Below are 24,454 nucleotides of genomic sequence, written 5' to 3'. Positions count from 1 at the left end.
AGCTGGCTGTTCACAGAGTGCTGTATCCAAGCATGTTAACAGAAAGTTGAGTGGAAGGAAAAAGTGTGGAAGAAAAAGATGAACAACCAACCGAGAGAACCGCAGCCTTATGAGGATTGTCAAGCAAAATCGATTCAAGAATTTGGGTGAACTTCACAAGGAATGGACTGAGGCTGGGGTCAAGGCATCAAGAGCCACCACACACAGACATGTCAAGGAATTTGGCTACAGTTGTCGTATTCCTCTTGTAAGCCACTCCTGAACCACAGACAACGTCAGAGGCATCTTACCTGGGCTAAGGAGAAGAAGAACTGGACTGCTGCCCAGTGGTCCTAAGTCCTCTTTTCAGATGAGAGCAAGTTTTGTATTTCATTTGGAAACCAAGGTCCTAGAGTCTGGAGGAAGGGTGGAGAAGCTCATAGCCCAAGTTGCTTGAAGTCCAGTGTTAAGTTTCCACAGTCTGTGATGATTTGGGGTGCAATGTCATCTGCTGGTGTTGGTCCACTGTGTTTTTTGAAAACCAAAGTCACTGCACCCGTTTACCAAGACATTTTGGAGCACTTCATGCTTCCTTCTGCTGACCAGCTTTTTAAAGATGCTGATTTCATTTTCCAGCAGGATTTGGCACCTGCCCACACTGACAAAAGCACCAAAAGTTGGTTAAATGACCATGGTGTTGGTGTGCTTGACTGGCCAGCAAACTCACCAGACCTGAACCCTATAGAGAATCTATGGGGTATTGTCAAGAGGAAAATGAGAAACAAGAGACCAAAAAATGCAGATGAGCTGAAGGCCACTGTCAAAGAAACCTGGGCTTCCATACCACCTCAGCAGTGCCACAAACTGATCACCTCCATGCCACGCCGAACTGAGGCAGTAATTAAAGCAAAAGGAGCCCCTACCAAGTATTGAGTACATATACAGTAAATGAACATACTTTCCAGAAGGCCAATAATTCACTAAAAAAAATTTTTTTTATTGGTCTTATGATGTATTCTAATTTTTTGAGATAGTGAATTGGTGGGTTTTTGTTAAATGTGAGCCAAAATTATCACAATTAAAAGAACCAAAGACTTAAACTACTTCAGTCTGTGTGCATTGAATTTATTTAATACACGAGTTTCACAATTTGAGTTGAATTACTGAAATAAATGAACTTTTCCACGACATTCTAATTTATTGAGATGCACCTGTATGTGCATCATTGCATAATTACACATATTGGCCAAAACTGCCACTCACAAATTCAGATACTGTATGCTGTGTAATGTTTGAAACCCACAGGGCGGTCTGCGTTCTGTTTATTTGATCAGAAGTCACTTGCTGCACTCCCTAAAGATCTCTACCTCTCTCTCTCTCTCTCCCTCTCTCTCTTACACACACACACACACACACACACACACATATGCTGTGAAATACTTTGCACACTTTGACAAGTACACAGAGCACTGACTTGATTTCACACCCACTCTATGCACTAATACGAGCAAAAAGAAGACCAATTATATTGACTATTATACATAATGCTGACATACTATTACTTTATACAAATTTACTTTTATAGTTAAATACATAAGAAAGTTATTTTAGTTCACGCATAAAAGACAATAGCTGTGTCCTAAATGACGCACTATACACTATGCACTTACAATATACATGTTCAATATACATGTTACAACATACTCCGTCATGTAGTGTAGCATTTTCAAAGTGTAATATCGCCCCAAATGGAACACTTAACATTTGTTTTTACACGGAAATATTCACCGGTTAACAGCTGATGGAAGTTATGTTTTTTTTTTTTAAACACAAGTGCTGTGGTGCCGCTAGTTTTAGCACGTTAGCCAAACTCAGTTCAACACTTGTCTCTCAAATAAAGTGCATATTCACACAGCATGGGGTGATGGTAAAGCATTCAACTTACATTTGTAAAGTGCTGTCTTCACTGGAGTTTCGCTAGTTGCTACATTCTCCATTATTTACAATTGTTTTGTCAGACCAACAACGCAGCCAGGTAACTACGCCCCTTCCACTATGTACAGCAAGCCATGAGCGCTGAATGCATGAAGTGTCCAACATTTCACACTCCATTTTGGCGGTTCAAGTGCAACATCCAAGTACTCATAGTACACTTCTTTTTGTTGCATTTTCAGTGTACATACTACTCAAACTACAAAATAACAGAATAGTGTGGAAGTGTGCGGTTTAAGATGCACCTAATGTCAGTGATGTAGTAACATACACTCACGCCCACAGAAACAAAGAAGAATGTGAGTGACTGAAAGGTTAAACATTATCATCATCACACACTAAAACTCATAAAATCAAACACACATACTGTAAATCAGCCCAGTAAAATCCTCAATATTCTAAGATGTGTGACTCTCTCACGCACACACAGACACAATGAAGTGAATGAGCCTGACATCCTTCTGTGTAAAAAAAAAAAAACGACTGAGAGACTAAAAAGACAGCTGAGGAAAAAAAAACACACACACACACATCTTGGATTGGGCTTAAGGGCATAAATTCTCTATTTATATGGATTTAAATCTTCCAAAGACCATGCCTGTGCTCTTATGCAGGGAATTCTGTTAGCGTTTCATGGTGTTGTTACAAAGCAGTAAAATGGCACAGAATGAAAGTGAATTGGGTTGAAAACTACAGTAAATTTAATGTGTGTGTGTTTGTGTACACTACATCAGATTTATCCATATCTAGGGCTGAACAATTATTCGAAATCACCATATGACGTAGTGCAATTACCAAACAGAAAAGGCTGTGTTACAGACACACAAGGTGACACACACAGGTTTAAATGGCAATTCAAGGTTAATTTCCCACACCTGTGGCTTGTTAAATTGCAATTAGTGTCTGTGTATAAACAGTCAATGAGTTTGTTAGCTCTCATGTGGATGCACTGAGCAGGCTAGATACTGAGCCTTGGGGAGCAGAAAAGAACTGTCAAAAGACCTGTGTAACAAGGTAATGGAACTTTATAAAGATGGAAAAGGATATAAAAAGATATCCAAAGCCTTGAAAATGCCAGTCAGTGCTGTTCAATAACTTATTAAGAAGTGGAAAATTCGGGGATCTCTTGATACCAAGCCAAGGTCAGGTAGACCAAGAAAGATTTCAGCTACAACTGCCAGAAGAATTGTTCGGGATACAAAGAAAAACCCACAGGTAACCTCAGGAGAAATACAGGCTGCTCTGGAAAAAGACAGTGTGGTTGTTTCAAGGAGCACAATACTTGCTGACCCCTCTCCAAACATAGCGCTTATGGTTGTGACCATAAAGCTCTATTTTGGTCTCGTCACTCCAAATTACAGCGTGCCAGAATCTGTGAGGCATGTCAAGGTGTTGTCGGGCATATTGTAACCAGGCTTTTTTGTGGCATTGGCTTCTTTCTGGCAACTCGACCATGCAGCTCATTTTTGTTCAAGTATCGTCGTATTGTGCTAGCGGGGAGACGGCGCGACCGGAGTGGAGATAAGGAATCCGGTGCAGCGGATGGCTGCACACAACCCAAGAACCCAACTCTCAATATAAAGAAAAACTCCGAACACAGAAATTCAGAAAATGATCCCCACGAAAGGAGTCTGACGTTTTACACTCGAGTCGGAAATGCAGATAAGTTTTATTTGATTCCCACTGCTACGCCCCATCTTGGATATTTGGCCAGAATATTGCCATGCAACTTTATTCATTTATGTGTAAATCCTACAGTTCTATTCTCTATTTAATTGAATGAGTCGGGACTTGTTATTTGGAGAGTTGTCCACAATTTGTTTTATTTTCACTAAACTATTTACAACTTTATTTGGACTAGCATGCAACCATATCGTAGGGCCCCACATCCGTTACAAAGTGGGACTTTCCCTTATGGGGGCTTTGACTTTATGAAGCCCTACAAGGCTCTTTGAAACGAGCCTCAACACCGGAAATGACTATTCCTATTTGTTACGGTGGCGTTTTGTTTAAAATTGTTTCAGCTTGGTTCTCGTTCAATGTTTGTTACTTGGGAGAGGTACTCTTAGTGTACAAATTTAATACCAGTAGAGACATCGGGAGAAGTTCCAATCATATTAACTGATGTAGAAGACTATGAATAAGCACATCCTTAGTTATTACATTCAATGTGAATGGGATTTTGAACCCAGTTAAGAGAAGTCAAATACTGTCAAAAATGAAAAGGGAAAATGCACAGATTGTGCTCCTACAAGAGACACATCTCACTCCAGCAGAACATGAAAAACTAAAGAGAATGGGATTTTCAAGGGTGTATTATTCATCTTATAAGTCAGGCCATAGAAGAGGTGTAGCAATTTTAATATCACAAAAAGTATCATATGAACATCTTTCAGAGGCCTCAGACAAAGAAGGGAGATATATAATAGTCTCAGGGAAAATAGATGACACTGCCATAACACTATGTAACATTTATGCCCCCCCGGAAGTGATTTTGATTTTTACAGGAAAATATCTGATTTAATGATAGGAGCCACAGGAATTGTTATATGTGGCAGAGACTGGAACATTAATCTCAACCAAAAATTGGATTCATCAAAAAACTCGACCGCCACATCATTACATAGAAAAATTTATGTTCTAATGACAGAACTGGGCATATTAGATCTTTGGAGAGATTTTTACCCATCAGGCTGTGATTACACTTTTTATTCATACCCTCACAATGTATAATCAAGGAAAGACTACTTTTTTGTATTAAAGAGAGATCGCCATAGAATACATAGCTGTGATCTATTGACTTGTCTGATCATGCACCTCTCTCTTGCACTATACATATTAGTGATAACCCAGGAAGAACACTGTGGAGGCTAAATACAAGCATCCTAATAACCCACAATTTCAAACTCAAATGAGGGAAGACATAAAAATGCCTTAAAAGCAGTCATTAGGGGGAGATTTATATCCTTTTGTGCCTATGAAAAGTAAAAAAGCAATTAAGACTAATGAGTCTCAATAGTGAACTAAAAGATCTTGAGACACAACATAAAAGGGAACAAAAACCAAATCTGATGACAAAAATAAAGAAAATTAGAAACGAAATAAATATACTGTATTCACAGGAAATTGAAAAAAGATGATATTTACAAAACAGAAATACTATGAATCAGGCTCAAAATCAACTCAACTTCTGGCAACGAAGCTACAAAAACAAAAGCGGATAATACAATATATAAAATAAGGGACATGGACTCTAAAACTATACAATATAAACAAGATGAAATACAAAAAACATTTAGAAAGTACTACAAATTATTGTACACACAACCATGCTGAGGATGAGCAACAAATCGGAAAGCTCCATGATGCTCTCAACTTACCAGTTATATCAGGGGAACAAAATCAAACATTAACAGCTGCAATAACTGAGACAGAGTTAAACAGCACCATCTCCAGGCTCAAGGCGAATAAGTTTCCTGGCCCAGATGGCTTTCCATCAGAGTAGTATAAGACTTTTCGACCTGAATTGATACCAAGCCTCCTTTGGGCCTGCAATACATAATTAATGGAGGCTAAAATGCCTCCATCATGGAGCGAGGCAGTGATCTCAGTTATCCCAAAAGAGGGAAAAGACAAATTAGAATGCCGTTCATATAGACCAATTTCGGTGCTGAACATTGATTACAAGTTATACAAAGCCATCCTTGCCAAAAGACTGGAAAGGATTCTCCCCCAGCTTATACATAATGATCAGACTGGGTTTATTTCTCAAAGACAAACTCATGATAACATTAGACGGTCATTGCACATATTAAATCACATCCAACAGGACAAACTTGAAGCCCTCATAATTAGTTTGGATGCGGAGAAGGCTTTTGACTCCGTGAATTGGCCTTTCTTATATAAAGTTCTTGAAAGATTTGACATGCACAAAAATTTTGTTAGTGGCATTCGTACACTATATAATAAACCATCAGCCCGGATAAAAATAAATGGGTATCTCTCGGACACCATTATCTTAGAACATGGATCAAGACAGGGTGTCCGATTTCACTGTTACTCTTTGCGCTTCATATAGGCTTCTCACACAGTGGATAAGGCAGACTGAAAGCATCAAAGGCATTTGTATAAATGGAGAAGACCACAAATTGGCATTGTACGCTGATGATATTTTGATTTATTTAAGTAAACCCACTAGCTCATTTCCTGAATTAATGAACCTTCTAGATATGCAGGATACAAACTAAACATAAAAAATGCAAATTTTGACTTAATTATACACTGTCAAAACACACTAGAGAGAAATTCCACTTTAATTGGGATCAGAACTCACTGAAATATTTAGGAATACATCTACCAAAAGAAATCGTCCATTCCCTGATGGAGGGAACGAGAAGTTGTGTCGATGTAGTGACACTAGGGGTCACTCTTGGAACGCCACAACTAGCTGAACTGTGTTATGTGAACTGGCGTGGCGAGACGGGTAGACCACTGTGTACCTCGTAGCCAGCGCAACAGACCAACACGTAACATCCCCCAACGCTGTTATGAGTGTCGAACGGCCCTTCAGGGACAAGTCGACTGCCCAAAAGACAGGGACAGGCTAGCCCAGTCGTGGCCTCTTATCCTCTTTTTTCTCTCCCCAAAAAAGAGTGAAATTTTTTAACCGACTGGGGCCACAAATGTCTACGTCGGGGGGGCTGTCACTCCCAAGGGGAAGACACCGCGGAGACCACACCCCACCCAGATGACCAGGGGGCAGTGTTTTGAGTGGAAATATGTCACATGGTCTTGCCGAGCCTTGTCGGAAGTGTGTCATGTGGAGAAGTCCCATGGTAGGTCCTAACCAACGGGGGAGGAGTTTCTACAATTATGGTGACTGGGGCAGAGGGGCCTCTGCCCAAGGAAGACACAGTTTACCAACAGGGAAACGATTTAGCAGAAGATATACGTTGCATGGGGTCACCTATGGGGAACCAACACATGCGGAGCACCAACCCCAGTACAGGGCTTAGTCAGCACATGTACTGAGCCGGCAGCGAGTTTCTCCGCAAACTCGTCTGCCACAGGGCTAGGAGGAAGTCATCCAGGGAACACACTTTGTGAACACTACTGGGAGTCAACAGCAAACGTCTTCAGCTCAAGGGAGGTAAAAGGCGCTATGCGCAAGCGATACACCAGCCAGCTGTCCGGGACTTACCTGTTCATACCTAGCAAGACACGGGATGAAACTGGCTCAACCCGGAGATTGTTGACCCTTGCAAAGGTGTTGGGTGTTTCCAAGCCCGCTGCTCTGCAAATGTCTGTTAGAGAGGCGCCACTGGTCAAGGCCCAGGAGGCCACCACACTCCTCGTAGAATGGGCTCGTAGCCCTGCAGGGGGCGGCACGTCCTGAGCATGATATGCCATTGCTATGGCATTAGTGACCCAGTGGGCGATCCTCTGCTTGGAGACAGCGCTTCCTTTCCGCTGTCCACCAAAGCAGACAAAGAGGTGCGCAGAGACTCTAAAGCTCTGCGTGCGATCCAATTAGATGCGTAAAGCGCACACTGGACACAGCAACATCAGGGCTGGGTCTGCCTCCTCCTGGGGAAGCGCCTGCAGGTTCACCACCTGATCCCTAAATGAGGTCGTGGGAATCTTGGGCACATAGCCCAGTCGGGGTCTCATGATCACGTGAGAGTAGCCCGGACTGAACTCCACGCATGTTTCGCTGACAGAGAATGCTTGCAGGTCTCCTACCCTCTTGATGGAAGTGAGCACAGTCAGGAGGGCAGTCTTTAAAGAGAGTGCCTTAAGCTCAGCTGACACCAGGGGCTCAAAGGGGGCTCTCCGTAGACCCTGAAGAACTACAGAGAGGTCCCATGAGGGAATGAGGCGTGGTCTGGAGGGATTCAACCTCCTGGCACCTCTCAGGAACCTGATGATCAGGTCGTGCTTCCCTAAGGACTTACCGTCCACTGTGTCGTGGTGTGCCGCTATAGCAGCTACATACACCTTCAAGGTGGAGGGGGACAGCTGCCCCTCCAACCTCTCCTGCAGGAAGGAAAGCACCGATCAAACTGTGCATCTCTGGGGGTCTTCGCGTCGGGAAGAACACCACTTAGCGAACAGATGCCACTTCAAGGCATACAGGCACCTCGTAGAGGGAGCCCTAGCCTGAGTGATCGTGTCTACCACCACGGGTGGTAGGCCACTTAAGTCTTCCGTGTCCCGTCCAGGGGCCAGACATGGAGATTCCAGAGGTCTGGTCACGGGTGCCAGATGGTGCCCCGTCCCTGAGAAAGAAGGTTCTTCCTCAGGGGAATTCGCCGGGGGGGTTGTCGTGAGGAGCGTGAGGTCCGAGAACAATGTCTGGGTGGGCCAGTAGGGTGCTACTAGGACGACCTGCTCCTCATCCTCCCTGACCTTGCACAGGGTCTGTGCAAGTAGGCTCACTGGGGGAAATGCATATTTGCGTAGTCCAGGGGGCCAGCTGTGTGCCAGCGTGTCTATACCAAGAGGTGCCTCGGTCAGGGTGTACCAGAGCGGGCAGTGGGAGGATTCTCGGGAAGTGAACAGGTCTACCCGTGCCTGCCCGAATCGACTCCAAATCAGCTGGACCACCTGAGGGTGGAGTCTCCACTCTCCCCTGAGGGGAACCTGTCATGACAGCGCATCCGCTGCAGTGTTGAGGTCGCCTGGGATGTGAGTGGCTCGCAGTGACTTGAGGTCCTGCTGACTCCAGAGGAGGAGACGGCGGGCAAGTTGAGACATACAACGAGAGCGTAAACCGCCTTGATGGTTGATGAATGCCACCATTGCCGTGTTGTCTGTCCGAACTAACACATGCTTGCCCTGGATCAATGACCGAAACCGCCGCAGGGCAAGCAGAATTGCCAACAACTCAAGGCAGTTGATGTGCCAACATAGCCGCGGGCCCGCCCAGGAGCCGGCGGCTGCGTGCCCATTGCATACAGCGCCCCAGCCCATTTTGGAGGCGTCTGTCGTAACCACGACGCGCCTGAAGACCTGCTCTAGGGGAACGCCTATCCCTAGAAATGTGAGGTCGGTTCAAGGGCTGAAGAGGCAGTGACAGATCGGCATGATGGCCACGCAATGTGTCCCACGGCGCCATGCCCATTTTGGGACTCGAGTCTGGAGCCAGTGCTGAAGCAGTCTCATATGCATCAACCCGAGCGGTGTTGCCACAGCTGAGGATGCCATATGCCCCAGGAGCCTCTGAAACAGCTGCAGTGGAACTGCTGTCTTCTGTCTGAACGCCTTCAAACAGGTCAGCGCCGACTGTGCGCGCTCGTTCGTGAGGCGTGCCGTCATCGAGACTGAGTCCAACTCCAAGCCGAAAAAAGAGATGCTCTGAACCGGGAGGAGCTTGCTCTTTTCCCATTTGACTCGATGCCCTAGTCAGCTGAGGTGCGAGAGCACCAGGTCCCTGTGCGCACACAACACATCCCGAGAGTGAGCTAGGATTAGCCAGTCGTTGAGATAGTTGAGGATGCGAATGCCCACTTCCCTTAACGGGGCAAGGGCTGCCACTGCGACCTTCATGAAAACGCGAGGGGACAAGGACAGGCTGAAAGGGAGGACCTTGTACTGATACGCCTGACCCTTGAATGCAAACCGCAGGAAGGGTCTGAGTTGAGGTAGAATCGAGACGTGGAAGTACGTGGAAGTCAACCAATCTTGATGCCGGACGCTCGCTAGAATGCATTTTTGCGTCAGCATCTTGAACAGGAGTCTGTGTAAAGCCCGGTTAAGTACTCGCAGGTCCAAGATTGGCCGCAACCCACCGCCTTTCTTCGGTACAATGAAGTAGGTGCTGTAAAACCCCTTCTTCATCTTGGCAGGAGGGACAGGCTCTATCGCACCCTTCCATAGGAGAGTAGCGATTTCCACACGCAAGGTAGCGGCGTTCTCGCCCTTCACCGAAGTGAAGTGGATGCTGCTGAACCTGGGCGGATGCCTGGCGAACTGAATCGCATAGCCGAGTCGGACGGTCCGGATCAGCCATCACGACGGGTTGGAAAGCTCGTCCAAGCTCCGGGCGAGGGGAACCAAGGGGAGAATCCCGTCGGACATACCGGCAGGTGGGGCAGACCCTGAGGTGCCACGTCGTTCAGGGACATCAAAGCTCCTTGTGACCACCCTCAGAACAGCCTGGGACGGGGGAGGAAGAGATTCGTCCTCATGACCCATGGAGACCGTCACATCGGGGGTGGATTTTTTTTTCTTCACCCAATTTGAAATGCCCAATTCCCAATGCGCTCTAAGTCCTCATGGTGGCATAGTGATTCGCCTCAATTGCCTCTGCATCTGAGACCATCAACCTGTGCATCTTATCACGTGGCTTGTTGAGTGCGTTGCCACGGAGACATAGCGCGTGTGGAGGCTTCATGCCATCCACCGCGGCATCCACGCTCAACTCACCACGCGCCCCACCGAGAATGAACCAACTTATAGCGACCACGAGGAGGTTACCCCATGTGACTCTACCCTCCCTAGCAACCGGGCTAATTTGATTGCTTAGGAGACCTGGCTGGAGTCAACTTCGGGGGCGGATTTGTGCCACAGCTGGGTGCGCAGGGGCAGGGAGGCTGCCGCTGGAGCGCCAAACCTGCTGAAATGGAATGGTGGACGGTGGTCGTGATGACGGCCGTGCGCACCGGGTATGTGACCCAGGGAACAAGGAAACCGTTCTTTTGCTGAACTTTTGGGTACCGCAGCCACTTGGGCATGCGGTGAAATTAAATGAAAAGGTAACAAAAGATTCTCCTCCCGGCACTCCAACGGGGGATGGAGTGGTCTGCTTACCAGCTCCAGAGCAGCGGGTTTCCTCGCCCCTGAGTCACCCGTCTCAGGGGCGCTTTGAAGCCTTTCTCGGGTACTTGCCGGCCGGCCATGAGACGGGTGGCATCTGCTTCCTGCGGTTGGCTCCACGCCAGGGCCGGGCCGTGGGGGCGGGCCACGGCGGAGCCAGTGCAGTCACCGCAGGAGGACGCCCTTAGCGACAATCAGATGGGGTTTGGGATCTTGAGCCACACCAGGGCAGGATGTGTTGGATAGCTTCCGTCTGCTGCTTCACCGCCGAGAACTGCTGGGCAAAGTCCTCGACGGTGTCGCCGAACAGGCCAACCTGGGAAATGGGGGCATCAAAGAACCGTGCCCTGTTGGCCTCTCTCATCTCGACCAGGTTGAGCCAAAGGTGGAGCTCCTGGACCACTAAGGTGGACATCGCCCACCCAAGAGACCACGCCGTGACCTTCATCGCCCGGAGGGTGAGGTCGGTTGCCAAGTGCAGTTCCTGCATCAATCCCGGGGCGGAACTACCCTCGTGCAGTTCCTTTAGCACCCTGGCTTGGTGGACTTGCAGGAGAGCCATGGCGTGCAGGGAGGAGGCGGCTTGTCTAGCGGCACCGTAGGCCTTGGCCGTCAGGGATGACGTAAACCTACAGGCCCTGGACGGGAGCTTCAGGCACCCGTGCCAGGTGGCGGCGCTCTGCACGCATAGGTGCACCGCGAGAGCATTATCCACCGGGGGGGATCACAGAATACCCCTTGGCCGCCCCACCATCGAGGGTAGTGGGGGTGGGGGAGCTGAAAGATCGGGACCGGGCAGTAAAAGGTGCCTCCCACGACCTTGTCAGCTCCTTGTGCACTTCCGGGAAGAAAGGAACTGGGGCGGGGTTTGGCTGTGAGCGGCGCCACGGGCCCAGGAACCAATCACCAAGCCGCGAGGGTTCAGGGGAGAGCGGAGGGTTCCACTCGCTCACGGTTGCCTGGGAAAGCATGTCCGTCATCTCCGCGTCAGCCTGTGACTGGGCGACCGTACCCGAGGGGGGAAGCCCAGCTGAGGTTTCCGCGTCCGACTGGATGAGCCCGCTCTCCAATGCTGCGCTCGAGAGCTCATCACCTTCGTGGGCTCTGAACAAGAGGTCGAACTCGCCCTGAGACAAGCCGGCGGACTCATCCGGAAGCTCGATCGGGGCAAACGAGCATGCTGGGGAATGGGAGGTCTGTGGGGGGATACCCGGCGGAGGTGGCCCCATTGAGGTCCCCAAATTGCCCCCAGTGCTAACCACGCTGGCCTCATACTCGTAGGTAGAAGGAACAAGGTGGGGAGCCGCTGGGGTGGCTTGCTTTCTTACGAAGGACCACAACGTTGCCATGGTCATGTTCTCGCAATGAGGACATGACCCATCCATGAATGATGTCTCCGCGTAGGTAGCGCCCAGACACGAAAGACAGCGATCGTGACCATCAGAAGGCGAGAGATAATGATCGCAACCAGGAATAACACACAAACGGTAGGGCATCTTTAAAAAGATGTTCCATATGTGCCGCTCTTTTAGAGAAATATACTCTTTTTAGAATATACTTTTTACTTCTGCCGAAACACCCAGTGCACTGGTGCAGAGGGGAAGAGGCCGCTGAAATGTGCCGTCAGATACAGCAGAGGTGAATGAAAGCTGTGGGAATTCAGCTCAGTGAGCATCGACCGTTCGGCTCCGAAGAGAAAATCTGGATGAGTGGTTGCATACCAGCTCCTTTTATACCCGTATGTTTGGGGGAGTGGTATGCAATTACCACTCGCCAATTGCCACTGGCCTTTTTTCAAAGATCAGAGGTGTTTCGGGCTCCCAAGAGTGACCCCTAGTGTCACTACATCGACACAACATCGAGTGAGTGACAGATAGGGAACCCAACACTGGCAGAGATAAATTCTGACCCCCTCTTAACAAAAATTAAAGGTGACATAAACAGATGGAAATCCATCTCTTCCCTTGGCCTCAGTCATAGAATTGACTCTGTAAAGATGAACATCCTTCCATGATATCTCTACTTATTTCAAGCACTCCCTGTAGAAGTTTCCTTGAAACAATGGTCCGAATTGAATAAGATAATTTCAGATTCAGATTTATTTGGCAAGGGTCAAATTCAAAACACTACAGCTCCCAACGGAGGAAGGAGGAATGGCATTACCCCATTTTAGGGATTATTTTTATGCAGCTCAGACTAAACCCTTAATTAATATATGTAACCCAACATATCAGGCTAGGTGGAAAGATACTGAACTTTCAATAATGAATGATCCCCCAATTCATGCAGTATCGGCACATAAAAATTTGGGAAGATTTATAGATAAGGTGCAAAACCCATGGCCCAATTAAAAATCTGGAATACGGTAAGAGAAGAATATAAACTGGATCATAAACTACAAAGAATTAAATGGTGTGCCTATGACCCTGAATTGAAGCCTAATAGAATGGATCATAGATTTAAGTCCTGGATCTCAAAAGGAATAACAACATTCTATTCCCTTACAGAAAAGGGACACTTAAAAGACTTTGAAAGCTTGAAGAAAGAATATTGCCATGAGAAATCTGATTTTTATAGATATCTTCAAATACGTAATCATTTTGAACATAACATTAAAAATAAAACAGACTTTGATGACACAATATTGAGGATATTTATGGGTGCCTACCAAGAAGATCCAAATAAGGGTGTTATATCTACATTTTATAAAGGCCTTAGGACAAAAAAATCTCCCTCTACAGAATACATTACAGAAAAATGGGAAAAAGAAGGTAATTTTCTAATATCAAATGAGGAGTGGCTTGATGTATTCCCGTGGAAATGTACTGCTTCTCACATATGGTGGGAGTTCGGGTGGAAGTGCCTTATACGATTATTTATTATACCAAAACAGAAAGCACATATTGGGGGGGGAATACCAAATGTTGGAGACAGTGTGGGTTTCGGGAAGCCAATCACTGGCACATATTCTGGGAGTGCCCAGTGATAAGACCTTTCTGGGCAAAGCTTCATTAAGCATTGGAAAGCATATGTTGTGTTCTCTTGCAAACTATTTCTAGGGAATCCAATATCATTGTTAAAATAGGTTAGTGTAGTAAAACCATGGTAATTGTTTTTTTTGTTTGTTTTTTTTAAAGCAATTCATAGTTTTACATTACTAAATCCACATATGTTATTTTAAGTGAACTCACCCTTGTGGAAGGTGGGGATACTGTCTTGTAAGAGGCGGTTGAGCTGGTGTCCGTTTAGTTGGAGAAGGCGGAGCTGTTCTCTAAGAGAAATCTCCTCAAACACGGCAAGAATCAAACGGCCCACGCTGTTCTGTGAGATGGGTAGCCCCAGACCCAAGGCGAGGGTGGGGGTGAGGTCGACCTGCTCCAGAATGTCTGGTTCCTCGAATTCCGCTGTAACAGCAAGACACATGCCGTTAACCGCTGACTCTCTCCTGAAAACAGCATCTCTTTACAAGCCCTCCCATCAGCACATTTCTGCCCATCACATGCACTTTTTCGGGTTTTACAAAATCAGTTCATTCACTTGAGGAAAATGAGAATTAAATTGCTGCTTTATTTTAGCACTTTCATTTGAGACTGATCTCACAGTGAAATCGGAAAAAGCAGGTTGACTTTTCTTTTCTGTGCTTATCGAGATACGAAACACTACTCCTAGTAACCAAAGCGGTAAGTGCTGTTGGGTGTATGGGCACATGTGAGCTCCATTTTGCGGATGTATTGTTCAGGGAGGGGTGCCAAAAGTGAGTTGTGAAGCAAGTTGTCTTGTCTGATAGCAGATGGTGCTTGTCAGTGAGTCAGCATAATGTGACTGATACTAGGGTGCCAGAACTCTTGGAAACAACATGCCGACTTCCCGTGTGATCAAGTTGTTCATTTTCAGTTCAGGTCCAGTTATATGACAGTAAACTTTTCAACATCACAATATAATTAAGAGCTTAAGTAGATTTTGTTACATACATACAGTGGTCAGCAAATAAAAAAGAAAATGTGTGATGAAAATCACAATTGCTGAAGCAACCATGTCATTTTTTGGTGCTTCTACGACACTTTTGGCTCACATGCTCACATGCTCTTCAGGACTTGTACCCTGGTCCTTTGCATCACAAGTGCAACACTCTCTCTCAATTGAGCTACAGCACAATTTGATCACACTCAAACAACTTTGTAAATGTAGTTGGTTATGTAATGCAAATGTTAAAAAAAATTAAGATTTTGGAAATGTACGTGTTCGGGAATATTTTATTGGTTGGATTAAGTTACTTTATAGACACCCGGTAGCAGTGGTTCAAACGGATGGATTCATTTCAGATTATTTTACTCTAGATAGGGGCACCCGGCATGGTTGCCCTCTTTCCCCCTTATTGTTCTGTCTTGCCCTGGAACCATTAGCAGCCGCGATAAGAAAGGAAGATGATTTTCCAGGGGTGGTGGCGGGAGGTATGGCGCATAAGCTTTTGCTTAACACTGATGATATTTTATTATTTGTCTCCGACCCTTCTAGATCTATGCCTTGTCTCCACAGAATTATTCATTCTAAGTTCTCAGGATACAGAGTTAATTGGTCTAAATCCGAAGCTTTGGCTCTGACAGCGTACTGCCCAGTAACAGCTTTCCAGCTGGGTGCCTTCCAGTGGCCCAAACAGGGCATTAAGTATTTGGGTATTTTATTCCCAGCAAATTTGTGTGATTTAATTGTTAGTTAATTTTGAACCTTTAATAAAAAGGTTTTCGAGAGATGTGGACAGGTGGGCTTCATTACATTTATCTATGACTGGGAAGCTCAAAATTCAGCTTCCTGCTACAGTCTCTCCGTATAGATGTCCCCCTCTCTTATTTGAAGCAATTTGATGGCATAGCGAAGTTCTTCATTTGGAATGGGAAACATCCCAGATTACACTTCAGTTAGTTACATAGGCCGATTGACAAAGGTGGGCTAGTCCTACCCAAGATTTTGTTTTATTATTATGCATTCGGCCTCAGATATTTGGCTCATTGGTCACTTCCACCTGAGAGAGCCCCTCCCTGGTTTTGCATTGAAAAGGAAGTTCTTGCCCCTAGTTTGCCATTGCAAAGCCTTTCTATCAAACTAATCAGAGAAGTTACACCCCGTTATCTTGCATTTGTACTCAGTATGAACAAAAGAGTCCAGAGTGTTTAATTCAGACATTTATTTAAATGTTGCCTGGAGCATATGGCTGAACCCAAAATTATGTATTAATAAGTCCCTTTTCTGCTGGACAGAGTGGATTGTGAGGGAGGATAATACGCTCGGTGACCTATATGAGAGTGGAGTGTTGAGATCCTTTGAAAATTTGGGATTCCCAGGTCTCAATTCTTTAGGTATTTACAGCTGTGCCACCTGCTCTGTACTATTTTTGGGAGTAGCATACACCCCCTTAAAGTGGCAGATACTCTGGGAGTGGTGATTACTGCTTTTGGAAAAGGTCATGAGGCATCAGTGTATTACTCCCTATTAATTCAGAGTCTGGGGGATGGAACTTTAACTTCTATCAAGAGATTATGGGAGAAAGATTTAAACTTGGTATTGGAGGAGAGAGTGTGGGCTAGGACTCTAAAAAACTTCAAATCTGCACCTAGAGATGCAAGGGTGCACCTTATGCAATTTAAGATTTTACATTGATTCTATTGGACCCCCTCTAGATTGTACAGGCTTGGTCTTAAAGACACACCCACCTGCTGGCAATGCCAATCAGAAGATGGGAACACAACCCATATTTTTTGGTGGTGTGATAAAATCCAAGAATTTTGGTTGAGGGTTCAGAGTTTTATGTGTGACGTATTGGACACTCAAATTTCATTTTGCCCCAGATTCTGTATTTTAGGCGATGGGGTGGTCAATAATATAGGGAATAGATACATAAAAAGTTGGGTCCTAGCCGGAGTTATGATCTGCAGACGGATTATTCTTAGGGGATGGAAGTCGGCCTGAGCACCCTCATTTCAGGGGGGAAGTGTTTAATTTGATATAATTTGATTCCATATTTTCTGTTATGGTTATTCAATTTGTTGAAGGAAATCAATAAAAATTGTTAATTAAAAAAACCCACAGAGACAGTGCTTCCACTGTTTACAGTTTTCAAGAAAATGTACCTACGAATGGCTTACATATTGTTGTCTTTGCATGTTAAAGGAATATTCCAGGTTCAATACAAGTTAAGCTCATTTGACAGCGTTTGTGGTGTAATGTTGATTATCACAAAAATAATTTCAACTCGTCCCTCCTTTTCTTTAAAAACAAACAAAAATCTGTATTACAGAGGCACTTACAATGGAAGTGAATGGGGCCAATCCATAAACATTAAAATACTCACTATCGTACCAAACAACACACTATGCACTTACAAAATATACTATGCACTCAGCCATGTAGTGTATGAATTTTCAAAGTGTGGTATCGTCCCAAATGGAACACTTAACGTTTTTTTTTTTTTACTACACGGAAGCAGTCGCCGTTTAACAGCTGACAGAAGTAACGTTTCAGATGCATGCGATGTGTTGCCGCTACACTTCTTTTTGCTACATTTTCAGTGTAATCATACTACTCGCACTACTTACGCTACAAAATGGCGTAGAATACTGCAGAAGTGTGCAGTTTGGGATACACCTACTGTTTCAAAAGATGTAAACAATATGCGTGCAAACATGATTTTAAAACCACTTACTAACCTTTTCTTAAGTTATATCCATATTTACCACTGTATTGCCACAATGACATAACACTGTTTACCCTAAAATGATAGTAAAAACAATGATTTAAACAACTTTACAGCTCAAACAATCCAAATTTGTTTTTTTGTTTTTTTACAGAATAATTAATGTAAATACTTTTATAAGCTTCACATTTCCACCTTTAAATCCTCCACAGATATGCCCAATTCACTTCCACAGTAAGTGCCAGACTGTAACGTTGATTTTTGCTTCTTTTTTTTTTTTATTAATCAAAGGAGGGACTAGTTGAAATTATTTTTGTGGTAATCAACATTAAACCACTAATGCTGTCGATTGAGCTTACCAGTGTACAGAGAGAGAGAGAGAGAGAGAGAGAGAGAGAGAGCTGCTCTGTGTGTGAGTGTGTACATGAGTAAGAGATCACAAAAATAGATCAGACAGGAAAAGAAACAATTATCACATTCACCCTGACAGTCTGCTGTCGACAGATGCGCCGTCACTCCACACTTTCATTTAGAGAGAGAGAGAGAGAAAGAGGGGGGGGGGGGGAGTGGATAATGAGCTTATCTCACACTGACTTTCACACTCCAGGGCGTAAGTATAGTGTGTGTGTGTGTGTGTGTGTGTGTGTGTGTGTACAGACCTTAGCAGGGACAGGGGCGGAAGGATAAAAAGGACACTGATTTAAAAAAAAATAAAATAAAATAAAATAAAAAAAATATATGAGTATATATATATATACACACACACACACACACACTGTATATATACTGCACATAATTTTTTCAATTTTTCCTTCATCACAAAGTCTATTCTGTTATATTTCTCACAAAATGCACCATGGTAATACACTTGTTTATTTATATTGAGACATGGTCTGTGATAACCCCATGTTTATGACATGAGTCATAGTAAAACCATGGTATTTTATAAAGTACCTTGGAGTACCATGACAGTATCATGAAATATGAACATGATCAATCATTCAGTACCATGGCATTACCCTGGTCAGAGATGGAAAGTAATGAATTACAACTACTTTCGTTACAGTACTTGAGCACATTTTTCACATTTTCCAACTTTTTTTTTAAGTATAAATAAATAATAGGACCTTTACTTTTACTTGAGTTGATTAAAAATCAAGTATTCAACTTCGCTACAGTTATTTTTCACCACAATTACAAAGTACAAAAAAAATACATAATATTTCAGAATTTTTGGGAAGAAGAAAGTTATAAGTGCTAAATCTGTTTATAAACTAATACGTGCTGTGCGCGGCACCACGGAAGCCTGCAGGGCAAAGCATAATGAACACAGCAGCTCTCATAAACTGCCGCCGGTGTCCTCTCTTCTCTAGCTTCGCCAAGATTTTCTGCCCTGTCACTACACAAAAACTGTAGTGTAGTTTTTCTGCATATTTCATTTTATTCTGGAAAGGAGCCGTTCATTCAGGTACGAGAGAACCGTCTGAATACATTTAACCACAGATCAAACTTCACTTGTTTTTAAGGTAGGCCACGTTTTAACTGTCAAACATTAACACAATGTAGTTTTACATATATGTGGGGATATCTTGTTTACTTGCTACTATATGTCTAAAACAAACTTTTTAAATACCTTAGAAAGATAAAATGCCAATAGTGTTGGAAATTAACGGGGACTCGGGGCAAAAATGTCAACGAAACTGACAAAAATATCCCCCAAATTCAAAATATGGGGACAAAAATGCCTACGCCACGAGTTCCCGTGTTTTATTAATATTATCTGATAGATTTTTTTCCAGACGTCCGGTTCCTCGCACCATCACGTGCACAGACGGGCTTCTGAATCTATCAATCCGCATCAGTTCGGTGTTGTACTCCCGCATTAAATTCCGTAAACGTTCGCCCCTCTTGTTCAAAATAAACTGTCCTATTGGGTGACACTCTCGCTCACGGTTCTGTACTGTAATTCCCTGTCATGTGATGCTGTTTATCTGTCTGAAAAGCCTCACACGCTAGAGGTCAAAAGTGCACATGTGTGAAATGTTTATTTGTGCCTTATTTTATTCAGTTGGCATGTAGGAGTTGATGACAGTTTGCTTAATAATCATTCTGGATATCTGGATAATTGCTTTATATTAGGTTTGTACAGTATGTTAACTTAATAGCCAAAATATCTGGACATACGTGAATGAGAATAAACCTGAAATAGGAATGTGTTTCAGTCACAATGCACATTAATGTAATTTAGAGACAATTTAGAGACATTTAGAATGTTACAAATTGCTATTTCTATTTAAATAAATGTTGTATTCTTAAAATGTTCTGTTTGTCCAGGAATCCTCTTGCTGCAATGCAGGTCTTTGGCATTGAGAAGCTTTTTTTTTTTTTTTTTTTTGTGCATCTGGCCGTCCACTTCCCTCTCTATCCTGGTTAGAGATTATTTTTTCAAAAGAGTAATGCGGAATAGCCTTCATCTCTCTAAAATGAGAAAATAGAATTTCAGGAGAAATTTGTTTCTTTTTGCCTATTTTTAAAACCAAAATTTTACTTGCAAGTGTAAAGCAACTTGTAAGAACTCAATACCTCAGCAAATGGGGAAAAAAACCCACTGAATTGCGATTTCCGCATGGTAGCGCAACCAATTTCAATTGTTCTAATAATAAGAAATTTTCTTGAGTACCAAATTAGCACTTTGAATGCTTTTGTAAGGAATATGTGACACAGTATATGTTTGCCATCACAGGTAAAGAAAAGTTTATACCACTTAAAACAATTATTTTAAACTGTAATAATAATTTGCAATTAATGATTTTAGCAGTATTTTTTTTATCAATTTAATGCATCTTTTGTGAAAGGAAGACAAAAATGTCTTTGTGTTCAAAAAATGGAAACGTATATATTATATGTAATATAATTTTCACAAAGTAACTTGTAACGTAATTACTTGAGTAGTTTTTTTGTCAAACTACTTATTTACTCTTACTTGAGTCATAATATTTCTCAGTACTTGTACTCAAGCGAATTATTTCTTCAGTAGCATTACATTTACTTAAGTAAAAAAAATAAGGACTCTTTCCACCACTGACCCTGGTAACGTGGTGCACAGTGCGAAGGCGAGCAAAGTGCGAGCGCAAAGCGAAAGACTGTGTTCCGTGACTGATACAGGGTCCTTGAATAATGTATAACATGCGAGTGAGGGAAGCCGGTGGAGTTTCTGGTGCCCCCCGAGGGTATGATGGTGCCCCCCTAGGGAGTTGGTGCCCTATGCAGACTGCGAAATATGAGTATAGGGAGCTGCGGTACTGTGGTAGCCTAATGGTATTTTTCTGAAAGTGATTAGTCTAATGGCTTATTAGTTTCAACAAAACTAAACTGGCTTTGGCTGAACCTGACAGGTCCTTAAGTTTACGTTAATATTCTCTAAAAGACTAATTTAATTTATATCACTGAAAGCGACGCGACTGCTCCATTATAATGAATAAATCTGTCTAAACTGCAGTTGCGCGATGTCGATAATGCAGTAGCAATCGAGTATTATTCTTTTGATGAACTTACAACACAATACATGGAGTGGACTTTTTATCTGACTTGTTACTTGTCTGAGGTAACAGCACTTCAATGCTCCGGAGGGAATTCAAAACTGCATTTTTGCTTCCTTGAAAGGCACTGCTGTGGGAGGGGATGCCACTCAAAGGCTCATCTAAAACGAAAGTGGAAAAATTTATCATTTCTCGAAGGGCCCTTCCACAGGACTGTTAGCAAGGGGTACATTCATACAGTAATGCCATGTTTTCTTCAGAGTACCCACTTCAAGGACTCTGCACTTCAAAGTGATTATAGAGCATTGGGAGGATCACTTGCAATTGGAATCTTCTGTAGCGCGCGTTTTTAAAGGCACCTTTGCTTAATTTTCTTTAATACGCCCATGATTTACAAATAAATCTCATAATAACACATTATTACTGTTATTGTGAGATTATAATGAGATTTACATTTTGTTTTATTTAACTATTTTAATTTAATTATTAACATTTCTCCCCTGGACGACCAAAAGGGCTTGCACCCCTGCTGCCCCCGTTCTGTGCACGTCAGTGTGTGTGTGTGTGTGTGTGTATCCAAGTCATGTGCAGGCTGCGTGTACTGCATCACGCGATCAGTTGCACCAGCTGTGTGTGTATAGCGTGCGTGTGTCAAAATCAATTACACACTGGACTCATGCAAATTAATCCATTATGAAACAGTGGGGAAAAAATGAATTAATGCTCTAAATTATTAGACAGAGATAAATCAGTGCGCAATTTAAAACCCTCGGGGCGTAAAATTATCCAGCGACTCTTGGCAGCATTCCTGTAATGCAATCAGACATTCACGCAAATTTGTGATTTAATGCACAGAGAACAGCTTCATGACTCTATGTAGAAATTAAAGAGCTAATCTAGAAAGTCTTACAGTAGAACTTTAGTTTTAAACTTGACAACATTGTTTGTGTTTAAAGGATAGTTCACCCAAAAATGAAAACTATGTCATCATTTACTCACCCTCATGTTGCTTTCAACCTGTATGACTTTCTTTCTTCCATTGTACTTATTTTTCCATTTTTGGGTGAACTAACCTTTAAGAGGGCCATATCATGGAAACATATCATGATCTTTTGAAATAAAGGCGTTGTAGACATATTGCAAATTTCACAGCAAATCTTCCCCAGTCCACCCAAACCATTTATTGAAAATAAGCTGCAAAAAGTATAAAAGTCATACATATGATGTCACTAACATAAGCACAAAGTCAACAAAATGACAATTGACTTCAGGTATTTACGAGTTAAACAGACAGGTAAAAAACATTTATGGACCTTGAATTTACCCATCACCAATCATAACAGAGGTCATTTACCTATTGATGTCTGAAAGGTTCACTGGCAACATTAATCGTGTTTACATGTACAATCTCGACCAATTATGCTAAATTAGCCAACAACATGTGTGGTCATGCTAACGCCTTAAATGGTATTCCTTAATCTGGGTAACGGGCGAATCTAGATTTTTTTTTTATGGGGTGGCAACACTAAAGCAAGCACCGATGCGTAGTTCTTTTGGATTAAGGTAACAAGCTTCACTGCAACAAGTACAAGTTCATTAATTGGAGTCACTATCATATTATAAATGTCCATGAATTTGTGATACGACTGCATTTCCACAGGAACTACATAGTAACCATTTTGATTCTGATTTGCCAACATTAAAAAAATATATATATTTATGCATAATAAAAAATAATAACAAAATTTCTATCTCCAGAGCACCAAGACATTGTCTATTAAACACATCAACAAATTCTAAATGTTCCTATGCTTCACATATAGAACCGGCAATCTGGACTAAATGTCACCACCTTTGTTAAGTGTACCCGTGGATTGAAATGCTTGCATATCCCATGTTATTCTGCTAATAAAGTCCTGTAGGCCATCAACTTTGTAACAGCTGGAATAATTAATTTGAAAGTGAACATTAACACACAGTTAGGTCTAAATAAAAATAAACTGAATAGAAAATTGTACAGTGCTGCAAAACTCATGAATATTAATTATGTTATGCACAGTAAAATATTATTACCTGTTTTATCAACAGTCATACTTAATGACTGATTCAAGCACTCAAATAAATATTTCAAATAATATGGTGATTTCATTTCTACATCTGCTACTTTCAGTCTTGGGATTTTGTTAATCAGCAGATGAATACATAGATCAGCACTTTGATTAAGAACATGACTGGCTGATCTAGTGGTAACTTTAGTTTTTAGAGGTTTTGGATTCTAATTCACCCAGATATTACTTTTTATTTGAATACAACAAGATTGCATCTGTACATCAGTGGATGGGTGTTTAAAAATAAAATGCAATTAAAAAATGCAGGGAGACAAGAGTAGCAGAAACACAGACACATTTATTGACAGTTCTGTATATGAAAGAACAGCGAACTCTGAAATTCAGACAACACTTATCATAACATTCAAAATAACACATTCCAGCTCCGGATCGCCAGTCAAAACACACACAGATGAAACTGAAACTCCAACTCAAGAACTGGAGATGTTTCATCTGGATTATACACATACCTGATGACAGCTATTTCAAAAAGTGGTGAGGACACGTCTCACCCATCTCAACCCATAACTGACAGTGATGTATCTAAAAATCATTCAATGAATACTTGGAAACAACGGAGAAATTCATCATTGGTCATTGTTGTTGAGGAAATAAGCTCATCAAGCTGCGAGAGCCCAAACACTGTACACGCGCTGCAATAGTAGGTAGGCAATTGGTCAATGTTGTGATTGGCCACTGCTGTAAACAATCACGGGATTGGCCACTGCTGTTATCAATCAATGGGTCTGTAGTCATATGTGCATTCGGTGAGAGTTTAGGAAATTTGACATGAATAAACCCCTACACAATGTCAAAATCAACAATAATATACTTACATCTATATATAATACATTTGGATACTTACTGGGGTGGCAGTACTTTTTCTTAGGGTGGCATTTGCCACCCTATGCCACCCGGTAGATCCGACTCTGCTGGGTAAGTCCATAAACAGTTCAAGCAAAAAAAACATGAGCACACAAAGATTTTTGCCAATTACCCTGATGTCAGGTTGCATGTAAACACCTCTACAGGCAATCTTACCGGCTTATCCAGTGTTGTGTGCATATCTGTGTACATTTGGACATCAAAAGCAGAGAATAACCTGATGATTTCAAGTCTCATTTAAATAAGGATTTCTTGAGTTGTCAGATTTTTTTGAATAAGCTGAATTTTGGTAGTTATCAGCATGTTGGTGGGCAATGTTAATTTGCACACAGTTTTTATTTTTATTTTTAGTCATCATTTTTGTCTTAAGATGTAAATGTCTTTTAAATATATTAAATATTTCATCATGTCATACTCATTAATTTTAGTCAATTTTACTCGTTGAC

At 42.7% G+C, this 24,454-nt stretch overlaps 1 protein-coding gene across 1 annotated transcript in view; it reads right to left on the bottom strand.

Annotated features, from left to right (window-relative positions):
- Positions 1 to 24,454, bottom strand: part of pigg (phosphatidylinositol glycan anchor biosynthesis class G) — a 239,435-nt gene that overhangs the window by 128,186 nt on the left and 86,795 nt on the right. Inside the window, exon 6 of the mRNA XM_051658543.1 lies at positions 13,980 to 14,192. Within this exon, the coding sequence (XP_051514503.1) occupies positions 13,980 to 14,192 (213 nt within the window). The remainder of the gene's footprint in view (positions 1 to 13,979; positions 14,193 to 24,454) is intronic.

This window comes from Myxocyprinus asiaticus, chromosome 27 (genome assembly GCF_019703515.2).
Source record: "Myxocyprinus asiaticus isolate MX2 ecotype Aquarium Trade chromosome 27, UBuf_Myxa_2, whole genome shotgun sequence".
Taxonomy (NCBI): domain Eukaryota; kingdom Metazoa; phylum Chordata; class Actinopteri; order Cypriniformes; family Catostomidae; genus Myxocyprinus; species Myxocyprinus asiaticus.
The sequence above is the reverse complement of the archived record's forward strand: the minus strand, read 5'-3'. Positions and strand labels throughout refer to the sequence as shown.